Genomic DNA, 23,522 nt, shown 5'->3' with positions numbered 1-23,522 from the left:
GACTGGATCGTGGTGAGCTGACGCGGAAGCAATGGCCGCAGCAAGCACAAGCAGCGTCAAGAAGCACAAGAACCTGGACTTTGCGACAAAGCTGAAAGCCATTCAGCGTGTTGAGGCGGGCGAGAAAAGTGCGACGGTGGCAGACGACTTCGGGATTCCTCGGAGCACTCTAAGCACCTTGTTAAAAAACAAGGCGGACATAAAGTCGAAAGCGGCGGAGTTACGAACGTCGGGAGCTTGTCGTGTGCGCGCTCCTGCCCACGAGAAAGTTGAAAAGGCCCTCTATGCGCGGTTTTTAGAGGTGCGGGCTAAGAACATTCCGGTGGATGGCCCAATGCTAATGGCTAAAGCCAAATGGTTTGCCGCTGCACTCGGTGATGACAACTTCGCCGACAACACAGGGTGGCTGCAGAGGTTTAAGAACCGCCATAAGATAGTTGGCAAAACCATTTCTGGGGAAAGCGGAGCCGTCATCAGCCAGGATATCCAGCAGTGGATTTCGAAAGAATGGCCGGAAATTTGCGCGAAGTTTTCATCCGCGGAAATCTTCAACGCCGACGAGACCGGGTTGTTTTGGCAGATGCTGCCCAGCAAGACGCTCGACGTCCAGGGCAGCACGTGTCACGGGGGCAAGATGAGCAAAGTCCGCTTGAGCGTTCTGCTCACTGCTAACATGGGTGGCTCTCAAAAGCTCCAGCCCTTTGTGATTGGCAAAGCAAGGGCACCGCGCTGCTTCAAAAACTAAGCAGCTCCCCGTTCGCTACGCCTTTAATAAGAAGGTGTAGATGACGCGTCAGCTGTTCACAGAATGGCTGCAAGCGTGGGACGCCGAACTGGGCAAATCGGGGCGTCACGCTTGCCTCCTCGTCGATAACTGCTCGGCCCATCACACCACCTGCAAGCTCGAAAACATCGCGCTCAAGTTTCTGCCGGCGAACACGACAGCGAAGTTGCAGCCGCTCGACCAGGGCATCATTAAGTTGTTCAAAGTCGGCTACAGGAGGCGACTCATTGATAGGCTTTTGGTGAACCTCCGCATGTGCACCGAGCTTAAGGTTGACCTGCTGGGGGCCATTCAAATGATGACGGGCGCCTGGAGAGACGTGAAGCAGCATACTGTGGCCAACTGCTTCCGAAGGCAGGCCTCGTGACAGCCAAACTTCCTGAAACCTGCGAAGACGGCGACGGTGACAACGAGTGCATGGACGACGCGTTTCGCGAGTTGTCGTCCCTTTTCCCGGCTGCCGTTCCAGCAGAAGTGTCTGCTGACGATTATGTGAACGTTGACAGCAATGTTCAGGCTGTTGCGAGCCTCGCCGACGAGGATATTGTAGCTGCAGTCGGAGGGACCCAGGCTGACAGCTCGAGTGGCGACGAAGATCGTCCGGACGAGGGCGCGGCTACACGCTCGTACTCCGCCGCTGAAGTGGCGGCAGCGTTCAGCTTGATTCGCCGTTGTTGCGGCGTCATGGAAGGAACCGGGCTTTCGCACCTGAACAGCCTCGATAAGATCAAGGTTGGCGTCTTTAATTTCATTTGCAAGGCGAAGAAGCAGACCACCATAAGCGATTTTTTTTCACGCAAATAAAGCATTGCGTTGCGTCGTGTGTGCGGAAATAGTTGTCATTCTTGCATGCGCCGATGGGTAGGTCATCGTCCGCCACAGGTAAAGTCTCTGGGCCTGTATTTTTTATATCGAATTTTTGATATATCGAATTAATTCGCGATCCCCTTCGAGTTCGATATAGCCGTGTTCGACTGTATATACTGTATATTATTTAAATGGGGAGCATTCTTTGCAAACTTTAGGCATTTTAAACGTGCTGTAAAACCTCATTAAACTGTACCTACTTAAACAGTAGTTCCGTTTTAAAAGTAGTAAAGTCAAATCCCCAATTCAGCGGCTATTGAAAATAATGCATTTTGTATCCGCGTAAACCGTACCAGCTTATTGCATACAGATTGGTTAACACTTAGTATTTCCACTTTTTGTTGCGCAATCATGACGGTAGGTCGGCCCGACAGAACGAGGCTCATAGAACGGAACGGCTTTCAAGCGCAAATGCGAAGGCCCCTTGTAAGGGTGGAGCCACCCCAACTTCAAGGTCATTTCAGCACTGTGCCAGCTAGGACTTGCATCATGCTGAAGCTCGGGACAAAAACCGGGTGCTCAGCGTAGAAGAAAAATTGGACGTTGTTTCTGCTATCGAACTTGGCACGAAGCAGTTGGCACTGGCACGCGAGAGGGATCTACTGTTGACTACGATGTGTGGCATTTGGAATGTGAAGAAGTTGCTCGGCATTGCTGCTGTGACCGCAAAATATGTCATCTATGAGGTTCAATCTTTTCGCGACCGTTGCCTTTGTTATTGCGAAAGTGTCACCTAATGACAGTGGCAGAAGCTGCGCATTACGTCAGCCTTATGCAGGTGTTTGCCAAGAGGGTGCTGGCGGCAAAGCTGGCTCGCAGCTTAAGTGAGTTTGGGGCCACTGTTGTTACTGCTAAGCTGGCACAGCATCAAACAAAAATAATGTTTTTCTCACGCGAAGTGAATAAATACTGCATGTTTCTTGCCCTTTCATCGCACTCTCTGATTTCTGTTTTTTGACAGGTAAGTAGGCCCTCTCATGCTATTTCGTTTAAGCAGTACTGCTGTTTAGTACTACATACTTTTTCCAAGCCACGGCGAACTAGTTTAACAAGGTCTCATTCTCTATATAGCCTGCTGTCGTGATGCCATTGTGGTTATTTCTTCAACTGTTTTTACAGTGAAACCTCGTTACTACGAACACCACATTAACAAAATTTTCAGATTAATGAACTTTTCAGAAATCCCCTGCTGACTGCTTATGGTTTCAATGTAAAAATATTTCAGTGCTGTGAGCTTCAGGATGCTGAACATTTCAGAATAATGATTGTTATTCTGTTTTTCTATCATGTTAGCAACACCTCAGTACTATGAATTAATATTAGAAATCTGGGGATTCTTAGATTTACGACACAGCAGCTGGAGCAGTAGGCTAGCAGACGACAAGATGCAGAAAGTGGACACCATGGTGCATGGGTTGAGGGATCCTGAGACGGTGCCGGAGGAGAAAATTGAGAAAAGGGACTATTTTCTATTGTGGAAGAGACGACGCATCAGGTTTTGTTAACGCATGCTCCGCCTACGCTAGTGTTGCCTAACAATGGAGGCACGTCTCTCCCTTTTCCTTTTCTCACACTTTTTTGCACTTTCTGCGGCCCGTACCAGCCACGTGCAGTGAGAAACAATTTAACCTTCATGCTCGCAGGGATGCTACATGGTTGTGCTTTGAAGTAGTTCAGGTGTCTGCCTGAAGCGAGAGTCGCGGTGTGCACAGCAAGGAATGTCAAAAACAAACAAGCAAAAAGAGACATTATGCTTTGGAGGCAGCATATAGCTTCCCCTTTGTCAGTGGTTTTCTTGGCATCAGTGCCTCTTTCGTGTGCGCCACTCTTACTATATGGTGCTTCTGTGGTACTAGACGGTGAAAAATAACTATGTGGGCAGGGAGCCAACGGTGACATTTTTGTGGATAGCTCATACTGTGACAACTGATAAAGTGATGGCCGGAATGATTAATTTTAGGGCTTTCACTATAAAGACCTTTCAGAAAATTTTGGAGGACACTTAAGCTTCGCCTTTAAAAGTGGAAGGCAATAACATTCAAAGATCCCTGACTGCTTCTCAAGCTTCCAGGCAACTGCAGCTTATGTAGCTGTAATGCTTTCCTGGACACGATGGCAGCGAATGCTATACATGAAGGCAAGCTCCGAACGAACGCAGAGCAGGAGATGAAAGACGCGAGCCGCAAACGGCCGAGACCAATGAGAGCAGCCCCTTCAGCGACGTGCGCGTGGGAAACTGATTTCATGTTGACCCGCCCGACTGCTCGATGTGTACTCATATCTGGTCTCAGCCGGATGGCTTGTTTCATACTATTGTCTGCTCATGTCAGCTCTCTCTTGTGCTTGTTTGGTTAGCTTAGTTTGGTCTCATTCACACTTGTTCGATTGTCATGGTTTGTGATTGTTTTGTAATCTGATCGTATACACTCGACGCTAGATGTGTAGTACTTTCTGTAAGCCATGTGGCACCAGTGATTACACTGGAACCTTCGACAAGTCATGTATAAAACCCGATGCACTTGACCTACAGATCCGATTTTCAACGATCACTGACTCTGCTAGATCTGTCTCTCTAAAATTCTTGTCCTCAATATATTGTGAAATGAAAACATGTATATAGCTGTACTCAAATTTCACATAAGGGAGTATCGTAATCATCTGTGAATTTTTTTTCCTTGTAATATCTTTGCAAACACCATCTGGGTGGTGTTCCAAGGAACTGAGTAGGGTGCACTGCTCCTGCTGAGACAATGCTCAAACGGCAGCTGCAAGGGGGGTTTGTGTTTGGGAGTTTCCACATAGCAAAAATTATGTGTTCTCGTACATTCGAATTACAATCCAACGTTATCATGGCTGTAAGTTGTGTGTAAGTTGTACTTTGTGAATTTTCTGACACATTTTACTTTGGGAAATTTAATTAGTTCAGTAGCACCTATGCGCCACACAGAGAACCTGCGTGAAACAGGATGCGTGGTTCAGGATGATTACTTGCATATAGACATCACTGCCAACACCGGTGACATTGACGCCAACACTGATGCCAGATTTTCTGCTAGGCGAGGCCCTTAACTTTGTCACGTTAATAAAAAGCAGTTTGCCGCGCTCCCCGGAAGTTTGTTATATTGAGGTTTCGCAGTATATCAGAATAGGCATGGGGGGACATGACATGCATGCATGCATAGCATGAACGACATGTCATGTCATCAATGACATGACATGATACTGTCATGGTCATTTAACTCAATATATATCACAATCTGAATGAAATACATGCATGAACTGTCATGGATGCCATGACATGAATGATATGCGTGTGTCATGACATGAACATACCTGCCAAGTCTCCCAGATTTCAACCATTTCTTCAGGTTGCGTGGTTGTGTCTGGTTGAATGATCCCAGACATGGGATAATTCCCCACCCGCGGCAAGTTGTTTTTTCATCCACTTCAATTGCCATTAATTTATGATTTCTTTAGCTCAGTTAGTAAGTACAAGTAATTTCCCCTATGTTGTCCTTAGTGTCTGTTGCCTTCTCATGATATGAAATAAAAACCGGGCCCCTCGGTTAACCCTTTTTCTTCTCGTTGAAGACGTTCAAATGCATTTCATGTCATTACAGCAGGGACACCACATGCTTGTCATAGCATGTATGTCATGACATAAGTGGTACGAATTACATGATGATGTTGTGGTCATTTCTTTAACTTGATATAGGTATGTCTGGATATATATGACATGACATGCGTGCATGACCTGGCATGAATGACAGGAAAAATTTCATCAGTATAATGACAAGGCTTGCATGAGCATGTCATTCCATGTCATTTTTGCCATGTAATGTGCACATCTTGCCGTACATGTCCCGATACATATCCATTTAAGGAAATCAGAACATCATAGCCTCATGTCATTTATCTCCTTCATGAGAAGCAGGTCATGACATGCATGCTATTTCATTCGTCTCGTGTATATCCTGATGCATTGCTTGCTAGAATATGGAAGTGACTTGAAAAATGTGACATGTAATGTATGTCATAAAATAATTGGCATAAATGCCACGATCTGTTGTCAAGCCATGACATGACTCCCATGAACGTGACTGCTGGAGTGCAGATTTGGATACCACCTACTTGTCCGTGCTGGGGCCATGTTCTAAAATGAACTACTTCCTTTTAAAATCTTGTTACCTGTTATCATAGTTTCTGTCTTATAGGCCACCACACCACCGTTCTCAAAGACGAGTATTTTTACTTTCCTTCACTCAAAATACCCTAGCCCTGCTTCCTCTCCACGTAAACATCAAAGTAAAGCTTCAAATTAAGTGACTTTTTAGTGCCAAGTGTGAAGTGACTTAAAAACATCTTTTTGCAGGAGATCATTCTTGACAAGAACCAGCGTCAGGCAGTTGTCAAGTTTAGAGAACATCAACAAGCCGTGCAATTTCAGAAGAAATATCAAAGGTGAGACAGCTTTAGTCGAGTGCTATATGACGTACCGCTCTTGTGCCTAGCTAGGACATAGCTGCATTGTTGCTACTTTTAGCCTTATAAGCTGCAAAGATGATTGTTTATACTGTGGGATCCTCACCGGTGCTCTTGGGACAAAGGAACGACAACACAGTAGTGCAAACAATCACAAGGGCATTTATTGCACCTTTCATAGACTAATGCCTGCTAGCCGAGTTGCTATCCACAAAATATGCCGACGGGCGCGCGACAAATCGCAGAAGTCCGACTCACCGCCACCGGATAGCGAGCGAATATATTCACCCCATGCTGGACACCAACGCCTGGTCATGCGAACGGTGGCGCGTTCAAACGAGGCCTCACGAGATGGTCTCGCAGAAGCATGGATCGGCGCACACGCGGAACGTCTGCGCCGTTTAATGACCCCGAGCCAAAGAGGAAGAGCCTTCTCCTTTTTGCGCACAAGTAACCCCGCTGTTAGGTGGCGTTAGCAGAGCCACACTCACACCATCTCTCGCAGTGCGCTTCTACCACACCAACTGCCACGGTCAACAGGCCATGCGGCGAAGCCGGATTACAGGAGATGGAGCTATGCAGGAAAACAACATATTGTGGGACGCGTGAGAGTCACGCATCCCCACAGTACCCGGATGATGTTTTTATTGGTTTCTTTTTGTTTTGTTTGCACATAACATGACCAAGTATCAGGCACTGTTTGAAAGCACTGGAAAGCAAAATTATGGGAATGCTGAATGTTAGCGATCTTCAAGCGACAACCACATGGATGCGACATTGTGGAAAAATTTAGCAACAAATTTACATTGTAGCACACAAATAAATTCATTCATGTGCACGTAAAGGAATCACTAATATATGGCGAGGCCAATGTTTTAACTAAGCTGTAATAAAGCTTGCTTTAAAGGGCAACTCCGGTGTTTTTTTACCATATTAGGATATTGTCATTTTCAAATGGCATTTACGGTCCTGTCATCTGTAGGGTGGTTCAGTTTTCTGAGAACTTGTGGGGTCTGATGTGGCATTCTCACACCGTACTCTTGGGACAAAGGAACGACAACACAGTAGTGCAAACAATCACAAGGGAATTTATTGCACCTTTCATAGATCAGTGCCAGCTAGCCGAGTTGCTATCCACAAAACATGCCGATGGGCGCGCGACAAATCTAGAAGTCCGACTCACCGCGACCTCGCGAGCGAATATGTTGGCCCCATGCTGGATCCCAGTGCCTGGTCGTTCGCGTGTACGGTCACGCGAATCGTGGCGCGTTCGAAGGCAGCCACGCGAGGCGGTCTCGCAGAAGCATGGGCCGGCGCGCACGCGGGAGACGTCTCCGCCGTGCGCCGACCCGCCGGGAAAGAGGGTTCCTGCACGTGCGGCACGTCCGTCCCGCTTGCTGTCTCGAACCCAAGAGAGAGCGCCTTGTCTCTCCCGCACCCAAGTAACCCCGCAGCAGTGCAACACTAGCGCCATCTCTCGCACTGCGCCTGTACCACTCCGACCACCGCGTGCGCGGCGAAGCCGCACTACAGGAGACGCGCTAAGCGGGAAAAACATCAGGGGAGGCGCGAGGGTCGCGCATCCCCACATCCCCCCAACCTTAAATGACTTCTTATTCCGGCAAAACATGTGACACGGTCTAACATTAACCCGTGCTTCGCGAACAGGGTGGTACATGCAACAGTGGTCGCGCTGAGGGAATGTCCACACGCTGTCCATAGCATGCGAGCCGACATTGTCCTTGGGTACACCGCTGGCGTCCACCGGTCACAGCAGCGGCTTTGCAGCCTCGACGGCACGATCCCAGGCCAGGGCTCCGGAGACGACGACGCAGTAGTCGGTACGAGCAAGCGTCTCTCGCGCCGACGCGCCCTGCTGGGAAGAGCCGCCGCAGCTGTCGGTGACCGCCGGCACTTTTGTCAGCCGCCGAGGGTTGTGAGCTGGATGCAGGAGGCCGCCGAAGTCGCTGCGCCGAACTTGCCACAGCATCACCATCGCCCGGGGTGACTCGATCGTAGTCCGGGGCAGCAGCGCAGACGATGTGCAGGTGACAGCAAGCCAGGGGTGACTCCAATCACGCTGCTTAACTCTTTCGTTACCGCGAGAAAATGGCCGTTTTTCATAGGTCTCGGAAGAAATTTTTTTGCCAGTACAAATAATATTCCAGAACACGTTGCAGCATGCCAAATTGCACATAATGAAATGCTCTTTCCAAAAACATAAGTTACAAAGCAAACAATTTATTAGGGAACATACAAAAAATTCGGAAAAGTGCCATTTTTGTGGCGAGTTGATAAAAACAAGAAAGAAAAGGCACAATATCTACATACACATTATTAAGAAAGAAAATTTAGAATATACATTTTGAAGATCAATGACTCAGGAATACTGTCTAAAAAAATTAATTCTCTGTACCGCGCCGTTCTTCAGCTACATAAAAAAAACTAAAGACCGGGAACAGCTTCAGCGCTCGTGCCATGCGGTGAAGCAGTTGCGCGTTTTCGTGAGGCACAGGTGCACTTCGCAGTTTTCGCAGAAAACGTTTGTCTTTTGTTCGATTTTGCGTTCCTGATAGCACATCCTGCAGTTTCGCCTTTTCGGCATCTTTTGCGGATGGTGCGGCACTTCTTTTGGGACAGGATGTACTCTGGGAACCTCTTCATCATCAAGCTCGAGCAGCTGTTGGGTGAGCTCCATCCGAAAAGAAAGTTGGTCGAAGTGGGCGCTCCTCTGCAATTCCGGTGTTGAGAGGTGTTGCTGGCGGTGCTCTTGAAAAAGAATGAAGCTATTCACAACAGCCATGTCAATACAATGAAAGAAGAGCGTCTTCCACCACCTCACGCACTTCATCAAAACGTTATAGGATGCAATCAGCTGATCGGACTTATCAACTCCAAGCATCCCGGAATTATAGTCGTCAATCAGCACCGGCTTTTCGATTGGGATGATAGTCCACACGCCGCCTCTTCTCTCTTTCCTTGTGGCTGTAACATGCCTGTTGGCAGTGTGCGCTGTTGACATCATGTGAACAACCTTCCTGTCCTTCCATTGCAAATACAGGATGTTGTTCCGTCGGAGCCACCGAACATCACCTCTCTTTGCCTTTTTCTCCCATGACACGTCCTTCAATTCAGATGGGAAGCACCGACGATCTTTACGTGTCGTGCCACAAGCGAGGGTTTTGCGATTTAGCAGGTGAGCAAAGAGAGACGCAGATGTGTAAAAGTTGTCCATGTAGATAACATATCCTTGATTGAGGTATTTATCGCACAGTTGTGTCACCACATCAAATGCTAGTCCACTTGCACTAGCTGTTTCCCGTTTGCCTGCGTACACATAAAATTGAACGGAATAGCCAGTCTGCGAATCAGCAAGCACCCACAATTTATATCCCCACTTTACAATTTTGTCCCGCATGTATTGCCGAATACCCGATCTTCCTTTCGATTTGACCATTCTTTCATCCACAGAGAGGTTCTGCGCAGGTTGAAAAAGTTCTGCTGATGTAGTGTTCACGTGTTGCAGAAGCCACAATACGCGGTGCAGCCTGCCGTGCGTAGCTACAGTAGTCGCCTCCGGATCAGTGACACTTAGGAAGCGCAGAAGTGCAGAAAACCGTCTCCTTGGCATAACGTTCCGAGGAAGAAGCCCTGAAAAAAGCCTACTGGTATTCCAGTAAAGGTGGATGCGTGGCACGTTCACAATGCCCATATAAATGAGCAGTCCAATGAACTTCACTAGTTCGTCGGGAGTCACCTCCTTCCACGACCCATCTCTTTCAGCATAGCTTGGAAGCTCCAAAATATGCATCCAAGCATATTTATTCGTGTTCTTGCAGATAGTATTTATTACTTCTGCGGTGAAGAACAGGAGGAAAAAATCGCGCGCCGTTGTAAAGCGTCTTGCGCTGCTCCGAAGTGCTGGGCCGAGATGTGCTCCGGGCGGCCTTGTTGGCGTGAACTGAAGTTTCTTCACAGCCGGTGGCAGCACATCCTGGCCTAGCGACGTACGGACCCTGCAGATAGCAAGAATAGCTCTAAGCTTGTGCACAAAGGTCGGCAGATAAGCGCGCGCGACGCCGGTGACTGCTCAAGGCCGTAAAGGTAACTCACCGGTGAGCAGCTGCGGATGTCCCGCGCTGACTCGAAACATCGTCGCCGTCAGAGCTTGAAGCAGAAGTACTGTCATCTTCGGACTCGAAGCTCGAATCCTCGTCACTAAAATCAGGTGCGGGTGAAGAATACTTTCGAGCAGAACGCTTTCCGCGCGGCGCAGTTGCGTCCGACGACGACGCCATGGCAGAGACCGGAGCGACTGGCGTTGTTGCGATAGTAACACCGGATGCGGCCCTCTGGCGGATTTAACAAGAGAAGCGAAACCAAAACTGCTGCAAACTGGCTGTAAAGGCTAGGTATACATGTTGGACATGCGGCGGACCTTCAGGAATGCGTTTTCGTGGAATAAAACCACCCGGACTCCAAGTCAAAGCTCACTAGTGAATAGCTGGCGTCATTTTCGGGTAATTATCCCCACTCAACGCCGCCAGATAACAAAGCCGACAATATGATTCAATATTTGACTTGCTGGGAGCCTTTTGATCACAAAAATTTGACGCTAATGCTGAATTACCACGAGTGGCAGTATTTTTTCTCAAGCGCGGCCGCCACGCCCCCTTTTGCAACAACACGCGCACATTAGTTCTCAAAAAGGCGCATCAAAAATCAGAACGTCGCCAGAGCGGGAAAATTTAAACTGGTTCTACAAGTGCACTGCCTAGACTAACCACTGGATGGCGCTAGCTGCACGAGAAACGATTCCAACATGTCGAAATCGGCCGTTTAAAGCATCGATCACCGGTGATCGATTTGAATAGGCGTGGTAACGAAAGAGTTAAACTCAACACACTCGGCAAACACTAAAGTAGTGCAAGGGAGAGGAATTCTGCATGCGTATCGGCCACGTGGTACGATGTTCAACTCGGCTAACAAAAGATCGGGCAGCTACTCAGATGCTAAGTTCACGTGAACAAAGCTCGCTTCCTTGAGTCGAACGAGTAATTTAAATTCGTGCGAGGCTAACTAGAATGAGGTAAGCAAAGTGCAACACCTCAACGCCACGGTCCACCAGGTTGTGTTCATCCACGTGCGACAGGCAGCTTCGTAAAGCCTTAGGCCTAAAGCGTCGCTACTCTGACAATAACTGGCATCCAAAAACAACACCCAAAATGAGCGCAAAACAGGCAGCCGCGAGGAGACGTCGGCTCTGCGAGGTGGTCCTACTCCGCTCGGTGCACACAGCATCCGAGTTGACGGCGCCCACCGTCCCAGACGGTGTCGGAGCGCCCGGTGCCAGGCCGCTATACCAGTCAGCCCGTAGTGGCACCCGTGGCCCGCGGCCACCCGGCTCCCAGAGCCGCGACTTCAACCGAGTCAAAGAGATAGAAGAAGCTATATACATAGGAAATTCGGACCACCCACGAGGCTTCCGTACTCACTCGCTTCAGGCTTGCCACTGCTCCGCGGGCGCTCAGCCTCGCTCTCCCAGGATGCAGACCACGTGGCTCTCATACCAACGAATGCCATTAAAAAAACACTTGCGAAAAGGCTTAGCATGTTGACATGTTCAAACACACTACAGCCACCGTCACCTCACTCAAGAAAGCACGCCGCCGACGCTAGCGATCAAAATTCACGCTAGGCCTACGCTTTGGTTCAAACAAAGGTCTCAAACGAAGCAAAACTGTTAAAACTATCGTCCGATGCCCCAAGAACCCCATGTTGGGCAGCCAGATGTGGGGTCTGATGTGGGATTCTCACACCGTACTCTTGGGACAAAGGAACGACAATACAGTAGTGCAAACAATCAAGGGCATTTATGGCACCTTTCATAGATCAGTGCCAGCTAGCCGAGTTGCTATCCACAAAACGTGCCGATGGGCACGCGACAAATCTAGAAGTCCGACTCACCGCGACCTCGCAAGCGAATATGTTCGCCCCATGCTGGATCCCAGCGCCTGGTCGTTCGCGTGTACGGTCACGCGAATCGTGGCGCTTTCGAAGGCGGCCACGCGAGGCAGTCTCGCAGAAGCATGGGTCGGCGCGCACACGGGAGACGTCCCCGCCGTGCGCCGACCCGCCGGGAAAGAGGGTTCCCGCACGTGCGGCACGTCCGTCCCGCTTGCTGTCTCGAACCCAAGAGAGAGCGCCTTGTCTCTCCCGCACCCAAGTAACCACCCCGCAGCAGCGCAACACTAGCGCCATCTCTCGTACTGTGCCTGTACCACTCCGACCGCTGCGTGCGCGGCGAAGCCGCACTACAGGAGACGCGCTATGCGGGAAAAACATCAGGCGAGGCGCGAGAGTCGCGCATCCCCGCAAACTTCATCAATGATGTTAAATGACCAATAAACAAGATATCAAAACCGAAGTGGGTAGCTGCTTTGTGTGACCTCACGATCAGTGAATAACGTCGAGTCCTACACTGCTATATGGTAAACACTCAGAACGCATGCTAAACACGCAGTACACATGGCACTAACACCAAAGTGAAGCTGATGATGTCTCCTGATGACACAGGGAGCTTTTACAGAGTTTCTGAACTAGCCAGCGGCGATTTAAGCGACAATTTCAGCGACAGTGGGGTGTAGACTCCGTCGTCGCAAACACAGGGCGGCCAGTAGAAAGTCATAAGTACCGAATGGAGCCAATTTTTAAGATTCATTTTTTGGAAAATTAAATGACTTGCAGTCATATAGTTTGGCACAAATAATCATAGTGCAAAAGAGAACATATACAGTCGAACCTACTTATAACAATATTCAAATGCCATGAATATTCCATTGTTATAACCAATAATTGTTAAAACCGGGTTACATGAAAAAATCAAAATAGGGGAATGGCAGAGCTGATCTTAGTAAGTTATAATGGCGGGGAGGCCAGTGCCCCTCTCCACCACCTTCCTCCATCCGGCTGCTGATTGTGCTCACTCGTTTAACTGCTTCCTGGGCACTCCGATCACGTGTAACAAGCCGCGGCTGTCGGCGTTAAAGAATGGTACTGCTATAAAGGCAAAGAGGGGTCATGGGTGACAAGCAATATGTGAGCACCGCCGGGGCAGTGCTTTGGTGGGCCCAAAAGGGGCCTTTTAAAAAATGCAAGGAGGTTACCGCTTCAGCCTGTCAGCTTGAGAAATCCAGAAGAAACGCTGAGGTGAGATCGCCACAAGCGTCTTGCCACATATGTCGCACTGCATTGCATGAGAAAACCCTATGTCCGTCAGCCTTGCCGACCTACTTCTCCAAGGTATCCAGGTGCTCCACATAGTGCAGCGGAAGGTTCCTCGTGAAAAAAGAAGTTCCGGAGGGGACTGAATCATCTGCCGGGCCTCCTGTGAGGATTACGTTGAGGTAGCCTGCCCTACCTTGTCATTGCTGCCGTCGTCGCCGTCGCTACTCGATGTAAGCACATTCGCAACGATCGCCTCATCAGTTAGAAGCACTTAGTTTCCAAGTCTATAACCGTGCGATTTCTTTTCACTGGCAACGTCGTGCATTGCCGATTATCAGCGAGCAGGTCAGTCATTTTCCGTTTCGGCGGCTAATCAAAAGAGGCTGAGAAACCATGTGGCCTGGAACGATTTCAACGCAACCAACAAAGACGAACCCAGGCGATTACGCTGTTTGTAGAAGTGCGCTGAATGAAGAACTAGCCAGCCAGCGAGCAAGATGCGAGCAGCGCAGTTGGCATGGTCCATTCTTGTTTCGGAGGTTGGCACGGCCAACGTTACTAGACTAGCTTCAGTTGTAAAACTCCCGGCCCGCGCGCTTACAGCCGCTGTCGCCATTTCTGTGACAGCCGCCAGAGGGCAACACTGTTTCATCAAGCTCCACTGCAGACGCCTTGTCACAGCCTTGAGCTCGTGCGGATGGGCTGTTTGCGCGTGTTTCACGCACGCTGGCGTTCTCCCTTGTCCGAATTAGTGATATCACGAGAAAGTGGTATCCACTTACAGCAATAAGATTTATCGCGCCAGTTCGTTAATACTGAAATAAGGGTAAACTGCACGAAAGGAAGAAATGCATACAGCGAAACGCAGAAGCTGCGTTTCTAAATGTCGTGTGTTTCTTCCTGTTGTCTTAACGTTTCGTGCAGTTTAGGCTCGTGAGCCTGAATGTCTGGCCAAAGTGCGTGATTGTAGGATGATCTACATCCCCACCGAAGCTTCTTACCATGCCAAAGAAGCGCTACAAAAAGAAAGATGAAGTCTGTCTTTGTACACACAAGCCACGAAAAAAAAAGAAAGAAAGAAGTCGGATTTTTCATTCCGTGAAGATGCCTAGATGTTAATCCCGAGGGTTCATTAAAGTATTTCTCAGTTATGAGATTTCTTCGTTATGAGATTTCTTTCGTTATGAGATTTCTTTAAATTTCTTCAAAATTAAATCTTTTTCCGTTACGTAAGACCATGAGTGGCTCATACTCCCTTAAGCAATGGCTCATAACCCCCGTAAACGCGGTCTCCCCATTACGACGACAGAAGTGAAGTGAAATTCTAGGCTGGAAAGATGAACGGCCACGCAGCCAGCTGTGGAAGACAACGACGAACGCGGGAGCAGTGGCACGAGCGCGTGCCGTTGATTTCGCAGAGAGTTCCCGGTCGGCACAAGGAATCGCTCTGTTTCACGCCGAGCGAAGCGTCGCATTGCTGGGAGCACAGAAAAAGTGGTGCGCCGAACTGTTGACATCGTTCCGATAGAGGCCTATGCAGCCAGGTACGCAGCACGTCGGCATCGTCTGCTTATATTTTTTAGAAACTCGGCGAAGGCTACAGTTCCACGGATGACATGCTTGCTGAAATTCGCTGTCAACAACGAACCACAGAATACACCAACGATGCACCATGTGCTTAGTCCGGCTAGTAGCCGGCTATTGAGGAAGTGAAGCCGGGCGCAACTGCAGCGCCATGAATGCGCGGGCGGGTGGCGGTTCCGCACAACGGCGCCGAGTTTTAAAACTGAAGCTAGTCTAGTAACGTTGGGCACGGCATAAAGATATGGGGGTCGCAGCCCATTTATGTTTTGAGGGGTGTCAGGATTGGGGGCTCAATCCCATCGTCCGTGGTCCTTTGCCAAGATTGGAGTACGGCATGAATTCGAAGGTAGCTGGCCCATGCCGTCGTCCAACTTATTTACGCTGAGATCGTTGATGAAGTGAAGAACTGTTTCTTATCGAGAACGAGGAAAAGGGTTTATTTACAGAAATTAAATCAGTCTAACATGACTGCTTGAGAAAAAGAGTATCAGTCCAACATGACTGCATGAGAGAAGTGACTCAGTCTAACATGACTGCTCAAGAGAAGTGTCCTCAGCATTCGCACAACCACAGTTTTTATACACTCGATCCGCCGGTCATACGACGCGGCGACTGTTCGTTTACTCACCACCAACTCGCCGCTGCTCTGCAGATCAGTTTACGTACACAAAGGCAACCGCGCTCTGATGCCCAACAACGGCGTTGGCGGGGTGCCGTTCCGGTAACTATCGGTGCCGATCGAGGGTCGCTCGTTGTTCCGGGCCACGCCGAAGCGTGAGAAGCACAAAAATACGTCGTTCCCGTGGCAGCTTGTCCATGCGTGTCAAATCAGCTCCGCGTTGGGGAACTCCAGAATCATTGTTCACGCACCGAACAAGTTCCGTCACAATGTCGAAGGGGCTGGAGGAAGGCGGCGGATTCCAGCGCAAAGGCCGCTTCTTCGAACGCCTCCCAGCTGCAGCGACGGAGAGGGAGAGGTGCGCGTCGTGTCGCCCTGTCGTAACTGTGTGGCAATCTTGTTTCGCAGCTCGCCATTCTTAACAGCGCCTCCATGACCCGGAAAGTCTCGACTGTCTAGCGCTGACAACCGCTAGGCAGGAAGAGAACGGCTGCTGGTCAGGGGGGGATTGATGTCTTGGCTCGCAGCGACCACTTGTGCATTGATGTCACCGCCCCAAAACATCCAACAAGGACAGGCAACTGCAAAATGAACCCCACAACACGGCTCTGCGCCGAGATGACGTGCATTGACTCCCACTTTAGACTCGCTAGGCTTCAAAAAAACAACAACAACATAAGTGCAGAAACAAAAAAAAATGCTACATTTCACTGTGCCAATTTCTGAAGCAAATTCCTGCTGACAAATTCAGCAATTATTGGAGGGAATTCTGCTGAATGAGAGGGGATTTTCTTCGCCTAAAGAAAAGCTAACACTAGTAACCCTAAAATTTAAGCGGGACCCTCAAACGCAGAATTCAAATTAGCCTGCTCAAACCATCCGCATTGCTATGCAACTTTCCCTTCTTATATCTAACGGAGAAGTTGTACTCTTGGAGAGTGAGGCTCCATCGGAGCAAGCGGCCGTTTTTGTGTGACATTTGATTGAGCCACGTCAGAGGACAGTGGTCGGTCTCAAAGATGAACTTCGCTCCGTACAAGTAACACGACAACTTCTGGGCGGCCCAAACCAAACAAGCGCATTCCTTCTCTGAAGCGCTGTAGGCTTCCTCTCTTACATTTAGTTTACGGCTGGCGTAGAGGATAGGATGCTCCTCGTTATCGTCGCCGACCTGACTAAGTACCACGCCCATATCTCTGTCGCTTGCGTCGCATTGAACTATGAATTCCTTTGTGTAGTCTGGCGCGCGAAGCACAGGGCGAGAAACCAATAGCGTTTTCAAACTTTGGAAAGCGTTCTCCTTGTCCTTATCCCAGTGTACGTTACTCGGTGCTCCCTTTCGGAGGGCGTCTGTTAATGGACTTGCCAATTGCGAGTAATTCGGAATGTACCATTGATAGTACCCCACAAGTCCCAGAAATGAACGAAGGTCCGTTTTCGGGCGCGGCTGAGAAAATTCTCCAATCGTAGCTATGTTCAGCTCAGCCAGCCGTCTCATGTCCTGACCGACAACATGGCCCAGATAAGTAACCTGCGAACAACCAAACCTACACTTTTCCGCTTTCATCGTTAAGTCGACTTTAAACGTACGAAGCCTCGCATTCTTGTCGTAATAGAATTTGGCGTTCCTTTGAGCTATTTCCATGTTCTTTCCGACTAGTTCTCGGGTTGCGCTTAGCCGTTCCAGTAAATTTAGCACGTATTCAACCACTGTTGGACTCTCCCCTCTTTCCTCCCACATCTCTCTTAACATTCTCAGTGGAGACCGGAGTGTCCTCCCATACACTAGTTCTGCTGGTGAGAACCCTGTCGCCTCATGTGGAACCGTTCGCAAAGCAAACAAAGTTGCCGGCAGACAGTTCTCCCAGTCCTCCTTGTGCTCGTAACAGAGCGCACGCAAAACTCGCTTAAGCACCGAATGCCACCTCTCTACACTGTTTGACTGAGGGTGATAGACAGAACTGTGTATTAACTTTACCCCGCACTTTTGCAAGAATGTGGAAGTCAGTGCGCTCGTGAATACTGACCCTTGGTCTGCCTGAATCTCGGCTGGAAACCCAACTCGTGCAAACACTGTCAAAAGCGCGTCTACTACTTCGGTGGAGCTGAGCTCTTTCAAAGGGGTTGCTTCTGGAAACTTGGTAGCCGGACACAGCATGGTAAACAAGTACCTGTAGCCTGATTTTGTTTTTGGAAGAGGCCCCACCGTGTCTATTACAAGTCGTCTGAAAGGCTCTGTTATTAAGGGCACTACCTTCAGTGGAGCTTTCCAAGTCTCTCCTGGTTTACCAGAACGCTGGCAGGCGTCGCATGATCTTACAAAGTTTTCTACATCTTTGAAACAGCCAGGCCAGTAGTATTCCATAAGCAATCTTTCCTTTGATTTGTTTATGCCTAGGTGGCCGGACCACCCATTTCCATGACAAAGACTCAAAAGGTCCTCCCTATACTTAGTAGGTATGACTAACTGATCTAAAATCCTACCCTTTCGATCTCTGTAATGCCGATACAACAATCCTCCTCTCTCATGTATCGTTACGTTGCGCCTAGCAATGCCTTCTTTAGCTGTGTCACGTAATTTAGCTAAGCTCTCATCACTCTTCTGCTCAGCTGCCAGTGACTCTCTATCCACGCATAAGAGTTGATCAAAGTTCTTTGAGGCCGGTGATAATAACGACCCTGTCTCGCTTGTGAGCGCGTCTGCTTGCTCTTCCTGCAGGCTAGAACTCTGACACCCTGGTGCTACGCTCTCATTGAGCTGGTCAGCTGGCAGGCTCTCCTCAACTGTTCTTTTGTCCCTCGGGCCTAGCTCGGATTCGGGTATTGAAGTTATTCCCTTTTCTGCTTCCGCTGGAGGAGCTTGAGCATTTTCAGCCGAAAGCGCCACGATCTTACGAGCTTGGCCTCGGGTCAATGCCTGTACTATGCCCTCTCCCAGTTTGAGCCCTCTGTCACGCAGTAACTGATTCGAACGATTCGAAAAGATGTAGGGATACTGCAATGACAAAAATTTGGAAACTGCAGCCTCAGTCTCTAGCTCCCCGAATGGTCCACTGATTTTGACTTTGGCCATGGGCAGACACACGCTGTGTTCTTCTACAACCTGTTTTATCCATGCTACTTCTCCGGTGAAGTCATCTACCATCATGTAAGACGGATGGACAATGTCCAGCGTGGCGGCACTGTCTCTTAGCACTCGGCATGGTTTTCCATTAACTTGCAGGTCGTGGAGATATGGACTTAAAAGTTCCATGTTCTCATCTTTTTCCTCCACGTAGGAAAAAACTACGCTAGACTTCTCGCAGTTTACAGCTATATGTCCCAGCTTGTGGCATTTGTAACAGCGAATTGGTCTAACAGATTCGAATTTTCTTTTCTGTTCTTTTTGTGCGGTTTCTCCGTTAAGTTTCTCCTCGCTCTTTTCTGCGGGCTTTTCCGCCATGTCTACAGGCTCGGATCGTCTAGTTTGCGCACCCTTTTTGAACGGAAATGGTTTCCGCGGTCCATTTCGACCGTCCCAGTTTCCCTCCTCGGCGTTCAACTTTCTACGGGTTGCGTACTCTTCGGCTAATTCAGCCGCCCTTTCCACAGTGTTTACATTACCTCTGTCTTGCACCCACAGTTTCACAGCTTGGGGGATGGTTTTGTAAAACTGCTCTAGACACATGCATTCAATGATCATGTCTCTGCTGTCGTACGCTTCCGCGCTTTTAAGCCACTCGACTAGGTTGGCCTTTAAGCTATATGCAAACTCCGGATAGCCCTCGCTATCTTTCTTGCCTGTGGTCCTAAACCTTTGCCGAAAAGCTTCGGCTGAAAGGCGGTATTTCTTCAGGAGACTAGCCTTAACTTTCGCATAATCATATGCATCCTGCACACTCAATCTGGCGATTACTTCCGCCGCCTCACACGGCAACATAGACAGCAACCGCTGTGGCCATGTACTCGGGCCGAAGTTCATCTTCTCGCAAGTCCTTTCAAAATTGCTTAGGAACAAGCCTATGTCGGTCCCGACCTCAAATGGCTTTAATAGCCTGTCCATGCGGTACGATTCTGCCTCACTTGATCGACCCAGAGCGCCTTCACTTCCTTGAGACAACTCCAAACGTCTGTTTTCAAGTTCAAGTTGCATTTTTCTTAACTCGCGATCTTTATCGCGTTCCTCTCTCTCTCTATCCCGTTCCTCTCTCTCTCGTTTTTCTCTGTCCCGTTCTTCTCTTTCTCTTTCCCGTTTCTCTCTCTTTTTGAGAAGTTCCAATCCCATTTCAATATCTTGCTCACTGGCCTGATTGGAAATTAGCTCCAATAATTCCGATTTGAGCATTTCCTTGCGTACATCTAGGCCCAGTTCCTCACCAACAATCAACAACTCGTCTCTCAGCAGTGTCCTTAACTCCATGACTGCTGCTTTACTGCCTTGATTCTGCTCTCTAAATCTAGCTAGGAAAACACAACCTAGCTAACACACAACAATCTAGCTTCCCTACTGTTCTAAACAGAACAACCACAAAATGAAGCCTAGAGAGTCAAAGCAAAAACCAAGCACTCACCGCAGATACAGCACCATGTCGCAAAGTCCATCTCACCGCTGTCAGCCAGTTGTCAGGATTGGGGGCTCGATCCCATCGTCCGTGGTCCTTTGCCAAGATTGGAGTACGGCATGAATTCTAAGGTAGCTGGCCCATGCCGTCGTCCAACTTATTTACGCTGAGATCGTTGATGAAGTGAAGAACTGTTTCTTATCGAGAACGAGGAAAAGGGTTTATTTACAGAAATTAAATCAGTCTAACATGTCTGCTTGAGAAAAAGAGTATCAGTCCAACATGACTGCATGAGAGAAGTGACTCAGTCTAACATGACTGCTCAAGAGAAGTGTCCTCAGCATTCGCACAACCACAGTTTTTATACACTCGATCCGCCGGTCATACGACGCGGCGACTGTTCGTTTACTCATCATCAACTCGCCGCTGCTCTGCAGATCAGTTTACGTACACAAAGGCAACCGCGCTCTGATGCCCGACGACGGCGTTGGCGGGGTGCCGTTCCGGGAACTATCGCCGATCGAGGGTCGCTCGTTGTTCCGTGCCACGCCGAAGCGTGAGAAGCACAAAAATACGTCGTTCCCGCGGCAGCTTGTCCATGCGTGTCAAATCAGCTCCGCGTTGGGGAACTCCGGAATCATTGTTCACGCACCGAACAAGTTCCGTCACAATGTCGAAGGGGCTGGAGGAAGGCGGCGGATTCCAGCGCAAAGGCCGCTTCTTCGAACGCCTCCCAGCTGCAGCGACGGAGAGGGAGAGGTGCGCGTCGTGTCGCCCTGTCGTAACTGTGTGGCAATCTTGTTTCGCAGCTCGCCATTCTTAACAGGGGCGAAAGGGTGACGGGAGAGAGGCGCGTGGAGAAGGCTGGAAAATGAGCGCGCATCAGCCCTTCGAGCAGTGGGCCATTTTCTTTCCTTTTTTTTCCCCAGAGATTTCGCATTTCATTACCTTTTGACTCGGGCACCGAGCAACCAGACTTCATAGTTATAACCGATAATATGGCATCGGGGCATTGTAGTAACTGGGTTATTTCACCATGCAAAACATGCAAAAGTTGACAGTGCAGGAGCTTCTCATTGTTATAACCGATATATTATTAAAACCGGTATCGTTGTAAGTGAGTTCAACTGTATTTAAAATTTTATTAGCATCAGTGGACATTGTGAAATCGCCGGAGTTGCCCTTAATAAGCTGTCATCACCATTGGAAATCCTGTGGCGCCATACAGTGAGCAAAGCTTACAACACATTTGTGGCTCTCGGTGGTATTGGAGGCCTAACAGCGTCAAAACAAACAATGGATCAATGGATCTTGACAAGCCAATGCCAATAATATAAACAATACGTCATGGATACTTCCACCTCAGCCTGAGATGAGACAAAGTGATGGCTGATTTTACTATTTATTTTTTGCTTCCACGGCACAGAGCAAGTTGCAAGAGCGAGAGATCAAAGCGAACAGACCAATTGTTGCCATGTTGTGCACTCACGCTGTCTCTGGCAGAATTTGGCACATGGATTTCTGGGTGACAAGCGATATTTTCTGGCTGGCCGAAAACTGGCAACACGACAAGCAAAAGCAATTGATCGCCCTCCACAGTGGCAGAACCTGTTGCTCGAAAATTGTGTTCATGTGGTTGCAGTTTTATTGATAATTAGGTTTAATGAAAGGAAAATTGCTGAGTTCATGTACAAGTTGCCCTCTGATTTTTCAGATACTGAAGGTACCGCAAAAATTTCCTAATGATCAGGTAGTTAAATCAATTTCTATGGTACAACCAACTGTATGGTCGTTTACCGTGGCAGCAACTCAGAAAATTTTTGTACTGAATTTTGTTCACTGTTGTGTTTTTGGAAATAATATCTACTTAAAATTGTGTTATCATCGAGGTATGTTTTGCAATCACCTGTCAAGCATTGTTGTCAAGTTATATGATTCCTTGACACTGTCAGTGTTGGCTGTGTTTCTCAAATTCAGTTTGGAGTTTTAGTCTCACTTGCAAGCTTTCGCTGTTCCATTAAGTGGACATAAAACTTGATAGGTGTTCGTGATTGTCGCAGCCTGATTTCCTACAGACCCAAACTCTGCTTCACACATGGGGCTGTCAGCCCAGTCCATGTGCATGATCTCATAACTTATTTCCAATGTAGTCTAACATATCAAGGGCGAGCTTCTTGTGGCGTACTGTCACCCACTATGCCTAACCTGTGGGTGGGTCTAACCAGCTTCATTAGTAGTCTGAGACCAAAGTTGCAATTTTGTGCAAACCACAAGAAACGTAGCAGCCTCTCGAAATGCCAAAAAATAATTTTGAGAATTAAAGTAAAGGCATGAGCGACTTGAATGGCGAGGCTTGAATGGCAGCACCTCTGTTCATTGCCATCATGTTTTCGACATTGAACGCGCAGATGTATGTGGTGTTGGAAATTTTGGTTGCTTTTATACATTGACTTTGTGGAGGAGGTGGTGGTGCCACGGTGAAGTTCGAGGGTTCTACCAAGTCAACAAAGAACACGGGCAACCGTATGTCAGTATTTTTGGTACCAGGCAGACATATATTGTGCTGGTAACACACCCTACCTTTGATTTACTACAGCAACAGAGTTTGAAACCAACCATCGGACCGACCTGGGTCACCGAGTATGTGGCAATGTGTACATAAGTGTCACTCTTCAACGAACCTCTTTTCCACCAACATGGGTCACTAGATGTGCAACTAGATATGCACAGCTCATCAATGAAGTTCTTTGAAATTAAATGCCAACCTCTTTGATGAAATGAAAAGTCTTTGATGCCAACTTGGGTCACTGAGTATGTGCCAGTAGGTGTGTGCTGCTCTACAATGACAAAAAAGATCCCTTAAATTTCTGCAGTGCTGAGTGGAATCTAACCACCGTACGGCACAATGCCTCAAGGGCAACAACCTGACACTTTAGCGGGCTGCACCAAAAAATCCACTGGGCATGGACTGCTTTTCAATTAATGTCTTCCACACTAATGCATTAGCGAGCTGTGCATTAAATGCACTGGGCATGTGCCGCTCTTCAATGAACCTCTCGCAAACTTGGATCACTGTATATGTGCCATTGAGTGTGGGGCATGCACCGGCATGCCACACTTCTCGTCTCTGAGGCCACACACTGACATCTCAGCAGTGCCACTGGATGGCGCAGCATATTTAGAAAGAAGCACGAGAGAGGAGCCTGGCTGCCATGTGGCTCATTTCTGAGCATTCGCACGCACCAGCGCACCATGCATTTCAGAGGCCATGTGCAGGCTTCGCGATGGATCACTAAATGGTGCCGAGGCTTCTTAGTGAAGCACAAAAGAGGAGTCTCGCTGCAGTACATGCCTCATACACAAGTCATTTTGGTGGTGGCAATACGTTGTGCCACTATATTGATTTACAGCTAAGCAC

General features: G+C 48.6%; 2 protein-coding genes across 5 annotated transcripts in view; one reads left to right on the top strand and one right to left on the bottom strand.

Moving 5' to 3' along the window:
- The window catches only part of LOC139054528 (RNA-binding protein 33-like), a 134,268-nt gene that overhangs the window by 83,353 nt on the left and 27,393 nt on the right, over positions 1-23,522 (top strand). For all 4 annotated transcript variants that reach the window (XM_070531626.1, XM_070531628.1, XM_070531627.1 and 1 more), the window contains one exon: positions 6,024-6,112. In XM_070531626.1, coding sequence (XP_070387727.1) covers positions 6,024-6,112 — 89 coding nt within the window. The remainder of the gene's footprint in view (positions 1-6,023; positions 6,113-23,522) is intronic.
- LOC135910091 (piggyBac transposable element-derived protein 4-like) lies at positions 8,355-11,017 on the bottom strand. The gene is made up of 2 exons (XM_070535407.1): positions 10,247-11,017; positions 8,355-10,149 (listed from the first exon to the last, which is right to left on the bottom strand). Exons 1-2 carry the CDS (start codon positions 10,429-10,431, stop codon positions 8,598-8,600), a joined length of 1,737 nt encoding a protein of 578 aa, XP_070391508.1. The 5' UTR covers positions 10,432-11,017; the 3' UTR covers positions 8,355-8,597.

Source organism: Dermacentor albipictus, chromosome 1 (assembly GCF_038994185.2).
Source record: "Dermacentor albipictus isolate Rhodes 1998 colony chromosome 1, USDA_Dalb.pri_finalv2, whole genome shotgun sequence".
In the NCBI taxonomy this organism is placed as follows: domain Eukaryota; kingdom Metazoa; phylum Arthropoda; class Arachnida; order Ixodida; family Ixodidae; genus Dermacentor; species Dermacentor albipictus.
Note: the sequence above shows the minus strand (reverse complement) of the source record. Positions and strands in the feature narration are given on the sequence as shown.